Genomic DNA, 15,128 nt, shown 5'->3' with positions numbered 1-15,128 from the left:
AAAGAGATTTTAAAAAGAAATGATTTTAAATTAGTTTTAAATTGATTTAAATTTTTATTTTTTCTGATATATAAAGGAAGGGAGTTCCAAGTAAGAGGAGCCACTACAGAGAAAATATCGTGGCGTTTTGTCCCTACTATTTTTAAGGAGGGAACCATTAATAATTCTTGGGTTTCAGAACGTAAAGAACGATTTGAAGAATGGGGGATTAATAAACGATCTATAAATTGTGGTTCATTAGTATTTAATGTTTTGAAAATCAGTAGAGCTATTTTATAAGTTATTCGGTTATTTATGGGCAGCCAGTGTGATTTGATTAGCAGAGGTGTTACGTGGTCATATTTTTTACCATTATGGATTATTTTAATTGCTATGTTTTGTACAATTTGTAAACGTTTTTTTTCTTTTTGAGTGATATTTTGTAGAAGAGAGTTGCAGAGAGCACATGGCTTAGTACTTTTCTCAGTGTGAAGGCAAACCAAACAGCACAGACAATGTCAGCAAATTAAAAAAAAAATTCAATTAAGTAGAGTCTTCAGAATATCATATGTAAATAACTTACACAGACCCCTCCCCTTTATGAAGCCCTATTTTTCTATTGCCAGCCAAAACATAAGAATAGCCTTACTGGGTCAAAAGTTCATCAAGCCCAGTAGCCTGTTCTAACAGTGGCCAATCCAGGTCACTAGTACCTGGCCAAAACCCAAAGAGTAGCAACATTCCATACAGAATCCCAAGGTGTAGCAAGATTCCAGAATCCCAAATAGTAGCAACATTCCATGCTACCGATCCAAGGCAAGCAGTGGCTTCCCCCATAACAGACTATGGACTTTTCCTCCAGGAACTTGTCCAAACCTTTCTTAAAACCAGCTATGCTATCCGCTCTTACCACAACCTCTGGCAAAACGTTCCAGAGCTTAACTATTCTCTGAGTGAAATAAATATTTCCTCCTGTTGGTTTTAAAAGTATTTCCCTGTAACTTCATCGAGGCTTTGTAATTTTTGACGGAGTGAAAAATTGATCCACTTGTACCCACTCTACTGCACTCAGGATTTTGTAGACTTCAATCAATCTACAATCAAGCTATGATGCTCATCAAATTCCTACTGTAACCGCTGTGGCCAGTGATAAAAAATGCTTCATAAAAGTGGGTGAAGCGCTTTTCTGTCGGACATTTCCATGAACTTTGAAACCTATACAGGCAATCCTTAACATTAACTTTCAGAAAAAGGACAGCTCGAGATATCCAGATTTTACTTCCATTGAACCCAAAGGAAGTAATACCCAGATGTCTCAATCTGTCCTCCCTTTTCTGGAGCCATATGGTCACCCTAGGGCAGGGGTAGGCAATTCCAGTCCTCGAGAGCCGGAGCCAGGTCAGGTTTTCAGGATATCCACAATAAATATGCATGAGATAGATTTCCATCTCAAGGAGGCAGTGCATGCAAATCCATCTCCTACATATTCAAGTTTTTATTCGTATTTAATGAATCGCTTATTTAATTTACTAAGCGATGTACAATATAATAAAAAAATATACAAATAAATATCGGGTGCTGACGTACAAAGTGACATTGACCGTATAGGGTAAAACTAACGTGAGTCGTGAGGGAAAAAGGGGGGAAAAGTTACACTGCTGATCAAGTAAGAAAGAAAAACATTAATGGAATGAACAAAAGGGAGGGTAAATTTGGTGCCAAATTGGCTTCATATATTATTAGATGAAAAAAAAGATTATTGAATGGAAAGTAAAAGATCGAATGCATCATTGAAAAGGTATGTTTTTAAGGTGTTTTTAAACGATGATAAGTCTTTTAGTTCTCTAATATGTTGAGGTAAAAGGTTCCATAGTAGAGGGGCCATAACCGAAAACATGTCGTGCCTTCTGATGCCTATGATTTTCAGAGAGGGAATGGAAAGAAGATTATGGGAAGTCGAACGGAGAGATCGTGGGGGATTATATGATATTAACATCCTGGTCACGAATTGGGGCTCATTATAACATTGTGGATATCCTGAAAACCTGACCTGGCTCCGGCTCTCGAGGACTGGAATTGCCTACCCCGGCCCTAGAATAATGGTCTCCGCTAATTTTTAAATGAGGGCCATTTTGAGTCCAAAAGGGCTGAAGGAGAATCAACAAATATCTTCCTACTTGGGGCCATGAAAACAATAACTTTTCTCAGCCTTCATTCCTACCAGAACACCTGGCCTTGGTCACACACACAGAACACAGATTAACCCTATGCAAATATAGGACCACAAACTAAAAGCACTGATATACACAAAACCCTAAGATGCCAGACTCTGCATGGAGTACAAAACCAGAGAAACTGAAATAAATTAATTTCTTCCTCAACAGCAGATGTAAATTCTGAAAACTGACACATTTTAATCACTACATTGAAAACAAAATCACTTTTCCTACCTTTGTTGTCTGGTGATTTTCTTTTTCTATTCATCTCCTTCTGTCTGTGCTCTTACCTCTGTTTCCAGGGATTTCTTATCCATTTGCTGTTTTTCTCTCCATCTTTGGCATTAACTTTTAAGATTCAACTTTCATTTTTCTGCTTTCTTCTCAAATGTTATATACTTTTCCCATGTCTTCCCTTCCCATCTATCTATATGTGCCATCTCCTCTATCGTTCTTCTCCCATATTCCCATCTATTCATAAACAGCATCTTCCATCTCTTTTCCCTTCCCCACCCATCCCTGTGTACCATCTCCTCCTTCACTCTCCCATGGTCTGACATCTCTGTCTACTCCTTGCCCCTCCTGTGGTCTAAGAACATAAAAAGTTGCCTCCACTGGGTCAGACCAGAGGTCCATCGCGCCCAGTGGCCCGCTCCCACGGCGGCCCATCAGGTTCGTGACCTGTGAAGTGGTTTCTGTCTAATCCTATAACCTACCTCTACTTCTTTCTGTACCCCTCAATCCCCTTATCTTTTAGGAACCTATCTAGACCTTCCTTGAACCCCTGTAGCGTGCTCTGGCCTATTACAGCCTCCGGGAGCGCGTTCCATGTGTCCACCACCCTCTGAGTGAAAAAGAACCTCCTAGCATTTGTTCTAAACCTGTCCTTTTTCAATTTCTCCGAGTGCCCCCTTGTGCTTGTGGCTCCCCACAGCCTGAAGAATTTGTCCCTGTCTACCTTCTCTATACCCTTCATGATTTTGAAGGTTTCTATCATGTCTCCCCTAAGTCTCCGCTTTTCCAGAGAGAATAGCCCCAGCATTTCCAATCTGTCAGCATATGAGAAGTTTTCCATACCCTTTATCAACTTTGTCGCTCTTCTCTGGACTCCCTCAAGTACCGCCATGTCCTTTTTGAGGTACGGCGACCATTACTGGACACAGTACTCCAGATGTGGGCACACCATCGCCCGATATAGCGGCAAAATGACTTCCTTCGTCCTGGTCGTGATACCCTTTTTTGATGATACCCAACATTCTGTTCGCTTTCTTTGAGGCTGTCGCACACTGTGCTGATGCTTTCAATGTCTGTCATCTTTCTGTCCACAGTATGGAATCTCTCTCCTCGCTTTCCCTTTTCTTCTCCCTCCCCTAGACTGGAATCTCTCATTCAAGTTTCAAGCTTTATTAGTGCTTGATAAATCGCTTATTAAATACCTAAGCGATGTACAATTCGAATAAAGTTGGGAGACAAATTCAATGACTTTAAATTAAAACGTACTGGGTAAACATACATGAGTCGTGGGGATTGGAGGGAAAAGTTACAATATCTTTGTAGAAGAAGGAATACATTGAAGGAAAGTTAACACGAGGAGGGGTAAAAAGAATTATAAGATGTTAAGCCAGGTAACAAAGGATTCTAAATCTGAGGGTCATAGGTTGAACGCATCCTCTCTCCTTCCCTTCCTGTGGTATGGTATCTCTCCTCTCCTTCCCAGAGATTAGCCACACTGGTAATCTAGAGGCATTTTGGGGTGGCAGGAAACACTCCACTCTTTCCTGCCCACTGTTGCTGGACCCGCTACTAATGCATTTTCAAAATGACTGCCGAGATTTCATGCTGCAGCCTTATGATACTTCTGCGAACCTTGCCAGGCTGCCACATGAAGTCTTGACAGCCATTTTGAAAAAGCAGTGATGAGGGGAACACTAGCAGCAGTGGGCAGGAAAGGGTGGAGTTCTTTCCTGCCCCCAAAGAAACCACTAGACCAGTGTTTCCCAACTTCTTCAAGTCAAGTACCTCCTAGGTCTAAAATTTTTCAACTGAGTACCCCCAAGTTCCAAGCAGCAGAGATTTTAGTAACTAACTAGGCCAACCAAAAGAATTGACCCAATGTATCCATATGAGTCGTAATAAATACAGGTCACTGCAACTAGCATACAGACCGAAGCATTCTTGGCGTGATCTGTTCTTATTTCAGTCTGATATAAAGTGTCCTTTTGTCAGGTGGTGTGTCACTCTTACAAACTGAGTGAAAATGAACAATGATAGACTGGAGCATATTTATAAGAACAGGAGAAAAAGAAGATCTCCACAAAATTTGCCATTATTGACCAATACGGTTTCAATGCTAAGAAATATGACCATGTCTCACCGTTGTTGATAGATGCCCACTGGCTTCCAATTGGCCATCGGATCATTTTTAAAATAATGTTGCTTATATTTAAAACTCTAGCATTCAACGAACCCCAATTTATATTAAGATTGTTAATACCACACAGTACTCAACGCCCACTTCGTTCATCAAGCCAAAATCTCCTTTCAGTTCCTTCTTTGAAAATTATAGGAATAAGAAGATCGGACATGTTCTCTGTGATGGGCCCTCAATGGTGGAACTCTCTGCCAGAATATATTAGAAACGAAAAAGATCTCACATTGTTCAAAAAATCTTTAAAATCTTATCTTTTTAAAGATGCTTTTAATATCTAAACTTTTTAAGAAAGGTTTCAAAAATGTGCTATAGTTTAACCACCTCCCTCCCTCTTGTTTTTTTCCCATTTCTACCAAGATGAAAATTGTAACTTTTCCACTTTCCCTCCCGACACATGTGTGTATTTTATGAAAGAATATTGTCAATATGTTAGTTTCTTTGTATTATACTCTATTTTTAATTTTGTTTATCGCTTAGTAATCCTAATAAGCGATTCATCAAATATATTAATAAACTTGAAACTTGAAACTTCTTGGTCGCAGTGGTCAAGTTCTCTCACACACATCCCACCTGACCTCAGCCACTCTGTCCTCGCTCAGAGACCTTGTTGCTTTTTTTTTTTTTTTATTAATAAATCTTTATTCATTTTTATACGTACAATAAGTGTGATAATACATAAACACATTTGCACATTGAGAATATCACTTAATATTCAGCAATAATACCAATCATAAAATCTTACCTCCCTCCCTTCCCACCCCTTCATAATAAGTAATTAAATTACTTTATATAAGATGTTATACTTAAAATCCGCCCCCTGAAAAATGAACTTTAAGAATCAAGGGAAAAGTAACAACTAATCATTACAAAATTTTGTTAATGGCTCCCACACATCTTGAAATTTCCTAATATATCCTCACTGTGTTGCTTTTACTCTCTCCATTTTATACATATGACATAATGAATTCCACCAAAAATTATAATTTAGTCTACTCCAGTTCTTCCAGTTATAAGTAATTTGTTTAATGGCAACACCAGTCATTATGAGTAATAGCTTGTTATTATTTGATGATATCCAACTCTTTGCTCTCATTGACATACCAAATAATACAGCATCATATGACAATGACAATATGACCTTGTTGCTTTTGCTGTCTCATGAGATCGAAAATTACAAGATCAAAGGGTTCTTCTTGCACCTCAACACATATCAGTTGCTGGAAATCTGATGTTATAACAAACTACATATATTAAAAAGTTTCGATATCACCTCAGTAAGGCTAATACATAATCCTGTCACTTGTCATATCAAAACAGCATTCACACCCAAGACTCAAAGAGCAACAACCTTACTTGTGAAAAAATGGACCATAAATATTGCACCAGGTCCTAAAACACTAAGGCCCAGATTCTATAAACGGCATCCCGATTGTAGGCAGCGGTAGGCTTCCTACCACTGTCTAACCAGCCAATCAGGATGCAAGTTTTTAGAAAAAAAGGTCCCGAGACAGGCCGCCTCCATTGGAGGCACCTCCGGGAGCCTAGCGTCAGCTTCTGAGACCGGACATCCTATACAGAATCCGGGCCTAAAGGCCTTTTTTTACAAAGCCCAATAATGCAGGCCAGCTCTAAATGCACTGAAGCCCATAGGGCCAGGGCAACACCTATCCCACCACCCATGTTGAACAGCATCTATCCCCACTCCCCCCGTGTTCAGCAGAACCTATCCTGACTCACCCTCCTCTTCAGCTGCCTGTTAAATTAGCGATTCCCTCAGGCAGCCTTGTGGTCTTTGTTAGGATGGGCCTTCCTCTAGAGGAAATTGCTTATGAACATAAGAATAGCCTTACTGGGTCAGACCAATGGTCCAACAAGCTCAGTAGCCCATTCTCATGGTGGCCAATCCAGGTCTCTAAAACCAGCTAAGCTATTCGCTCTTATCACATCCTCTGCCAACGTGTTCCAAAGCTTAACTATTTTCTGAGTGAAAAAAAATTTCCTCCTATTGGTTTTAAAAGTATTTCCCTGTAACTTCATCGAGTGTCCCCTGGTCTTTGTAATTTATGACGGAGCGAAAAATCGATCCACTTGTACCCGTTCTACTCCACTCAGGATTTTGTAGACTTCAATCATATCTCCCCTCAGCCATATCTTTTCCAAGCTGAAGAGCCCTAACCGTTTTAGTCTTTCCTTCATTGGAGGTTGGCCTAGCAAAGCCCCAACTTTGCCTAAAGCAGGGGTGTCCAATGTCGGTCCTCGAGGGCCGCAATCCAGTCGGGTTTTCAGGATTTCCCCAATGAATATGCATGAGATCTATGTGCATGCACTGCTTTCAATGCATATTCATTGGGGAAATCCTGAAAACCCGACTGGATTGCGGCCCTCGAGGACCGACATTGGACAGCCCTGGCCTAAAGGAATCACTAATTTAACCGGCAGCTGAGCAGGGAAGTAAAACCCATGTGAGCTGCTAATCCAAGGGAGGTGGGTGGTAGGGGAGAAGTGAGAGTAGGGGGGAGGAGAATTGGAGAGATGCAGTTGTGGTGCTGACCTCTTCCTCATTACCGCAGTAATGGTTCCCTTGTCACTCTCTGCTCTTGAAAGACAAAAGGAATTAGGCAACTACAATGACTCGAATAATACACTTGATAAACAATGATATATATCTTAACACAGTGGTCTCAAACTCGCGGCCCGCCAGGTACTATTTTGAAGCCCTCAGTATTATAAAGAATGATTCTTTATGGAAAACTTGGGCCTTAAGTGTCCGGCGGTCGCTGTAACCTCACATAAATGCTTTCCTGCGTCTATGTAACTCTAAGTACTTTCTCTTCATCTTAATTAATCTTACTTATTGCATTTCTTCTGTTTCTACTGTAAACCGCTTAGAACCTCACGGTACAGCGGTATATAAGAAATAAAATTATTATTATTATGTGATTGTGAGGTGGAATCCAATTGTGTGCAGATGCAAGAAAACACTTGCGTGAGGTTACAGCAGTGAGGCGGGCAGTGGGATAGGCACGTGGCATCTCTCAGAGAGAGAAAGAGATAATGGTTACTGTGGATGGGCAGACTAGATGGGCCATTTGGTCTTTATCTGCCGTCATGTTTCTGTGTAACCATTGGAGGCAGTGCAGCTTGTGTGTGTGTCCGGTGCTGGAGGAGGTGAGAGCTGAAGGCGGTTGCAGAGATTTCCCTAATTTTCCAATGTAGATAACCCCTTTTAATGAGGGGAAAGATAATTTAAGCTTTTGGATAGATCTGGCAATATCACTAGTTTTGTCACTTTTACTTGTAAAGAAGTACAGGAAGCATTTGTTACTTTTACCATTTTTACTACTAAGAAGATAAGAGTTTCCATACTGGGACAGATCGAAGGTCCATCAAGCCCACTATCCTGTTTCTAACAGTGGCCCACTCAGGTCAAAAGTACCTGGCAAGATCCCAAGGAGTAAAAGTGATTTTATCCTAGGAATAAGCAGGGGATTTTCCCAAATCCATATTAATAATGGCTTATGGACTTTTAGGAAATTACTTATACCATTTATAAACCCTGTTAATTTATAGCAATTTTTATTGAAAGAATCAAATAAGAAATACAATAAGATAACATAAAAATACATTCATTACAATAAGAATCATAATAATGATATTTCATACATATGTCATTCCTTCAAATTAAATTTCCATATGAACGAATCCAATCTTATCTACACCCCCCTTAATTCCAGCCCCTACCCCACCCCCCACACCTTTCCCCCCCCCCAAATGAAATCCCCCACCCTGGATGAAAGTTGGCAAAAATAAATAAATAAAATAAATATCTGGAATGTAATTAGAAAACCGAAGTTTCATAATAAATCATTGAGAACCAAACTTCTTATTCTTGGTGAAAGATTCTGAATATAAGGATCCCAAACCTCCATAAAAAGACGAGTTTTTCTAGGTGAACGTCGAACCTCCCAACTCTCAAATAAAAATAAACGATGCAATTGATTCCTCCAATGCCAGAAACTTGGAGATTCTTTCTGCAGCCAAAATTACATAATACATTTATGCCCAATCATGTAGGCTTTCTGAAATAAAAGACATTTTAATTGGCCAAAAACCCCACAAGCTGCTGCTTTACCAAAAATTATTCCTCTAGGACAACCCACTATTGGGTTACCCCATAAAGAACCCAAAAATAATAGGATGGCAGACCAAAATGAGTTGATCAAAGGATACAACCAAAATGCATGAGATAATAGAAACATAGAAACATAGAAAAAAGCGGCAGAAAAGGGCTATAGCCCACCAAGTCTGCCCATTCCAAGTGCCAAGATCTTTATTACATTTAATACAAATTGGCGTATCAATTAAATTCGAATGAAAAGCTTGAATTGGGGAAAAATAAGCCCTATGTAAAACTTTATAAGTACATTCTCTCCAAACAAACCCAGTAATAACTTTTGGTAATCTATTAATAGATTGAGTAAAATCAAGAAGAGAAATCTGAATTCCCAACTCCTCATTCCAATTGTGTAGAATTTTATCATAGGTAATATATTCCGCCACCACTTGTGTAATAAAGAAACATCATCACATTGATTAAAAAAAGAAATAATTCAATCTATTCAATTTATTAATATAATTTGCCAATTGCATATACGCATATAATAATCCAGGACCCCTTCCCACTACAATAGAAAGGTCAGGAAAACTCTTAATCTTCCCAGTTTCATCCAATACTTGTGATAAATAATAAATACCTTTAAGCCCCCAATTTCTAAAAATCCTAGATGTCATTACATTACATTACATTACATTAGTGATTTCTATTCCGCTTGTGCCTTGCGGTTCTAAGCGGATTACATTAGAAGATGGCTGGTCATTTCCAGGCGATGATACCACGTTGAAAATCTCCATTACCCTGAATAGGTAACAAATCTATTATACGTGGGTTAAATCTCCATAATTTCATTAAATTTCCCCAAACTGACCTCATTGAAGATAAAATAGGATTATCTCTAAAATGAACCGATAATTTAGACGGATGTATCTGAAGAAGATATAATAAATGAAAAGGGTAATAGAAGGCTTTTTCGTATAATATAGGAGAAAATAAACCATCATCAAACACCCAATCCCTAATATGTCTTAGCAAGCAAGCCTTCCCATAAATATGAAGATCAGGAAGACCCATGCCACCTCTTGTTCCTAATCCTAGTAAAAAATCAAAAGATAATTTTGGCTTTTTCCCATCCCAACAAAATTTAGTAATAACTATTCTTAATTTCTGCCAATCTTTATTTGTCAATTCTAGGGGAAGCATTTGTAATGTATATAACCATTTAAAAAAGAGCAATACGCCCACCTAAGGATAAAGGCAAAGACTGACATTTTAATAACTTTTGTTATGTGTGACTCATCAAATCGGGAATATTAGAACTATATAAAAATTTAGACTCTATTGGAATATAAATTCCCAAATATTTAAATTTATCTTCCATCCATCTAAGAGGAAAATCAGGACCCCACTGTAATCTTAAACTATCATTAGTGGCCAAAGCTTCAGATTTATCCATATTTAATTTGAATCCTGAAAAATCACCAAACTCAGCAAAACTTTCCAATAAGGATTGTAATGAAATCCTAGGATTAGTTAAATGTGCTAAAATATCATCTGCAAAAGCAGCTATTTTAAAGGTAGAAGATCTGATATCTACTCCGCAAATATCTGGATTAGCCAGAATCTCACGAATCAACAGATCCAGGGTCAACACGAGAAGTAACGGAGACAAAGGACAGCCTTGCCTCGTGCCTTGTTCCGAAAGGCAACCATTAACAAAAACTGTAGCCCAGGGGTTGGGAACGCCGGTCCTCGAGAGCCGTATTCCAGTCGGGTTTTCAGGATTTCCCCAATCAATATGCATTGAAAGCAATGCATGCAAATAGATCTCATGCATATTCATTGCGGATTTCCTGAAAACCCGACTGGAATATGGCTCTCGAGGACCGGAGTTCCCTACCCATGCTCTAGCCTGAATATCTGAATAAAGGGTTTTAATAGCATCCTGAAAATAACCCTTAAACCCTGTTAAGCTAACTGCTTTCACCACATTCTCTGGCAACAAATTCCAGAGTTTAATGATACATTAAGTACTTGGTAGCTTCATTGCATGCCCCCTAGCCCTAGTATATTTGGAAAGAGTAAACACACAATTCACATCAACTCCGTTCCACTCCACTCAGTATTTTACAGACCCTGAGCCATCTTTTCTCCAGACTGAAGAATCCTAGCCCTGGCCATGTGAGGGGGAGGGGAAGAGGGCTGATGTCTATCCTGACCGCCCGCAAAGCAGGGCATTATGGGTGCAACAGAGTGGGAGTGCCTGCCAGCTACTGTAGGCCATGCCGGAGTGAACTGGGGAGGGCTCATACCTGCTAGCAGCCATTAATTCCCCCCTCCCACCACCACCACTGTTTTCCCAGTATCACTCCCACATTTCCCCAGACTGGGAATGATGACCTTCAGGTGGTTGTGTGAAGCCCCTTCACATCACTAGGACACGTTTCACCTGCACATCAGGCTCTGGTGGCTGTGTATGTGGTGGCAAACAGCTTTGGGGTTGAACTTCTTCTGACTTGGATGCTGGAGGGGCAAAGACCGAAATATTGGTTAGCTGTGGCAGGTTAAAGAGATGGCCAGGAGCCACATCTGCCCCCCCCTTTCCCAATGCAGATATTAGCTTGGAGGAAGAAGCAGGACCCAGTAGGCTGCAAGTGACCACTCCACAGAATGCAGGACCCCTAAACCTGCCCCCAGGTTTAGGGACCCCTAAACCTGCCCCCAGGCCCGCCCAGTTCTACCCATCTCCGCCCTCAGCCCCACCCCCTTGCTGCATGTTTGTCAGGCAGGAAGGCATCCGCGCATGCATGAATGCAACAAAATGGCGTTGCATCCGCGCATGTGTGGATGCTCCTTCCTGATGCAATTTCTTTTCAAAATCCGGACAAAGTGCTGGGTTTTGAAAATCCGGCTGGATCCCCCAACATGTCCTCAAAAGGAGGGTGAAGATGAGCCACTTTTGGAGGCCATAGACCCACCTCCCACAGAGTTTTCTGATGAGGGTGGTAAGCTGAGGGAGGACAGCCTGCCCAGAGAAGGGAACCCCAGCGACAGCACCAACAACTAATCCGCCTGGCTCAGAGTCTTCTGGGACACAACATATCCCTCCCTGATTTAGCAGCAGAACGGCACAGAGGGAACAGATTTTGCAAACCACCACAGGCATCAGTAACCAGCTGCAATTCAGAACCTCAGTAGCACTCTGGAGAGCACCCAGCCCTCGGCTCAGCAGCTCATGGCCTCCAGCAGAGGGCCACTGCAGAAGGGTAAATGCATCAGTCCAATTGGGCCATGGGAGAGATGTCCCAATCCTAGGTCCCACACCAGCCATCTGGAGAGGCCATTACATGGCTGGCATTTCACATGGCTGCATCTGAGCCCAACACCACCAGCGAAAGTAGCACATGGGATGAGGACTCAGGCTGCAGAAGAGGTCTCCTGTGCTTTTGGATTAAGATGGGGGGGGGGTTCAGGGAAGGCTTGGAGGGGACATGGGAGAGGGAGGGGGAGTAGGCAGGGGGCTCTAGATGTGGCTCTTTCTGTGTGGGTGTGTTGGGGAAGGGGAGAGTGTTTGGGATAGGAGGAAAGGGAGTGTGAGGGTGTAATTATCACACCAGGATGTCCAGTCTCTAGGCACACCCATTGCACGACCACATTTTGGACATCTTTTTTTTTTTTAAATCCTTTTTACGATTTAGACATTTTCAGCTTTTAGACGTCTTTTTTATCATCTTTGGAGAGGAAATCTGCTACTCTGGGTTCCCACACATATAACAGAGTTTGCCATCAGATGAAAAACTGTTAGAACAACAGATAATGATTCCAAAATTATGAAAGCCTTCTCTGTAATTGGTCAGCACGATGACAACAAAGATAAAGATGCTATGAAGAATGAAACTAGGTTATCTCTAACGCAGATGAATATCGGCCTTTGACTGCTAATATCGCTTTAAGCAGATACAATTCTAACTCCCTTCCCTTAACATACATATAGTATCATAGTAGATGACGGCAGATAAAGACCCAAATGGTCCATCCAGTCTGCCCAACCTGATTCAATTTAAATTTTTTTTTTTTTTTTTTCTTCTTAGCTATTTCTGGGCAAGAATTGTATTTCATCCCTCGTCCCTCCTGTAATCATGTTTGTATGTCTTAGTCAATTATGATTATCCGTGAATTTTTTTATTTTTAGCCTTTTAATTCTGCACTTTGCTTAGACAATTATATGTGGTAAATCAAATTTAATTGAACTTGAAACTAGATGATGATAAAGCGTTCTTTACAGAAGTCACGTGTTGCAGACAGAGATTCCCCTTAATACCTGCAGACCAAGTCAGAAGTCATAAATCGCATCACAGCCTGGCCTGATTTAAAGGGACTTTTAAATCAGGCTGAACAATCCACTTACTTCTAGAGTAGTTGAACATCTTCTTAGCTGTATTGGTTTCTTAGTGACTCAAAACTGCACATAGGTGAATGACAGCCATTTTCAAAATGTAGTTTTACTAAAAGCAAAGTGGATTGAATTGTAGAGCAACAGAATTATTGGGATAAAAATGTTAATGATTTACTTTTATTTAAGTAATTCTTTTAATGTGTTCTTCAGTGTTACAATATACATTTATTATACGTTTACTTAAGTATTTGACCTAGTATTTTGAACAATATTGAGTTCCAGTTCTGCCGAAGCCTATGTGATGGATCTGTGATGTTCTTTTCTGACAGAGACCACCTCAGAGAGAGACCTTCAGCTCAGGGAATAACTGGGAGGTCTCAAGGGAGGACGTACAAGAGACAGAAAGGTTAGAACATTTACTACACTGAAGGTCGGAGCGGTGAGCAAGAGTGGGAGGTGGTCTTGGAAGATACTGAGTGGTGCACTCTCCTGTAGGCCTCTTTTCCATGTTACAAGTGCTCTGTATATGTATGGAAGATGTTGAATGGTGTGCCCTTCTGCAGGTTTGTTTTGTCTTACTTGACCTCTTAAGGGAGGGAAATAAAGGTATGGAAAGTGCTGAATGGTGTGCTCTCATGCAAGGGTGATGAGATGGATCATGGATGGTGTTGGGTGTAGGCAAGCCTCAGCTTATTGACCTTGCTCACTATTTAAAAGTAGCAAGGATATATATATATCTAAGCTCTTGGGTGCAGTCCTTATCTTAAGTGTGTGTCTTCTTGAGGAATAAGTATAAGGTAGGCTATCCTCCCAATGACCTGTTTTTTAAAGATGTTGAATGGTGCGTCTTCCTGTAGACCTGTAATTATGAAGGTATTGAGTAATATATCTGATCTTCCTAAGCAGAGGTGATGTGTGTGGAATTCTCTTGAATGTCTGTAGTTTGAAGGTATTGTCTGATGTGTCTTCCTGTAGCTATGAAGGTGTTGTGTGGTGTGTCCTCCTTCACTCTTGCACTTTTGAAGATTTTGGATGCTATGTCCTCCGGCAGTCCTATAGTTATGAAGGTATTGGGTGATGTGTTCTCTTGTAGTCCTGTATTAGTGAAGATGATGAGTGCTGTGTCCTGTAGCTAGAACATAAGAATAGCCTTACCAATGGTCTATCTAGCCGAGTAGCTCGTCCCCAAGGTGGCTAATCTAGTTCCCTAGTACCTGGCCAAAACCTAAGGAGTAGCAACATTCCATACAGAATCTCAAAGAATAGCAAGATTCCGGAATCCCAGAGAATAACAAGATTCTAGAATTCCCAGAGAGTAGCAACATTCCATATAGAATCTCAATGAATAGCAAGATTCTGGAATCCCAGAGAAGAACAAGATTCTAGAATCCCCAGAGAGTAGCAACATTCCATACAGAATCTCAAAGAATAGCAAGATTCCGGAATCCCAGGAGTAACAAGATTCCAGAATCCCCAGAGAGTAGCAACATTCCATATAGAATCTCAAAGAATAGAAAGATTCCAGAATCCCAGAGAGTAACAAGATTCTAGAATCCCCAGAGTAGCAACATTCCATATAGAATCTCAAAGAATAGCAAGATTCCGGAATCCCAGAGAGTAACAAGATTCTAGAATCCCCAGAGAGTAACATTCCATGCTACTGATCCAGGGCAAGCAGTGGCTTCCCCCGTGTCTTTCTCAATAACAGACTATGGACTTTTCCTCTAGGAAATTGTCCAAACCTTTCTTAAAACTAGCTGTGCTAGTTATGAAGGAGTTTTTTGAAATTAATATTTGCTATACTGCTATCTTCTGACTGGCAGGAAATGTGGTTTATAATTAATAAAGACATGGAAAAAAAAGATAAGGAATTTGATAAAATATAGGAACGAGACATCCATCCATAACAAACAGTAACTTATGTTACGTCCCCTCGTTGACACTAAAACTCCAGGCCCAGTTTCCCAAAGACCAAAGGAGGTGTGATGTGTC

At 40.6% G+C, this 15,128-nt stretch overlaps 1 protein-coding gene across 1 annotated transcript in view; it reads left to right on the top strand.

The window, feature by feature from the left end:
- The window catches only part of PLEC (plectin), a 523,889-nt gene that overhangs the window by 286,587 nt on the left and 222,174 nt on the right, over positions 1 to 15,128 (top strand). The window contains 1 exon segment of the mRNA XM_033935291.1: positions 13,466 to 13,542. Within this exon segment, the coding sequence (XP_033791182.1) occupies positions 13,466 to 13,542 (77 nt within the window).

Source organism: Geotrypetes seraphini, chromosome 2 (genome assembly GCF_902459505.1).
Source record: "Geotrypetes seraphini chromosome 2, aGeoSer1.1, whole genome shotgun sequence".
NCBI classification, from domain to species: domain Eukaryota; kingdom Metazoa; phylum Chordata; class Amphibia; order Gymnophiona; family Dermophiidae; genus Geotrypetes; species Geotrypetes seraphini.
This window is presented reverse-complemented; position numbering and strand designations above follow the sequence as displayed.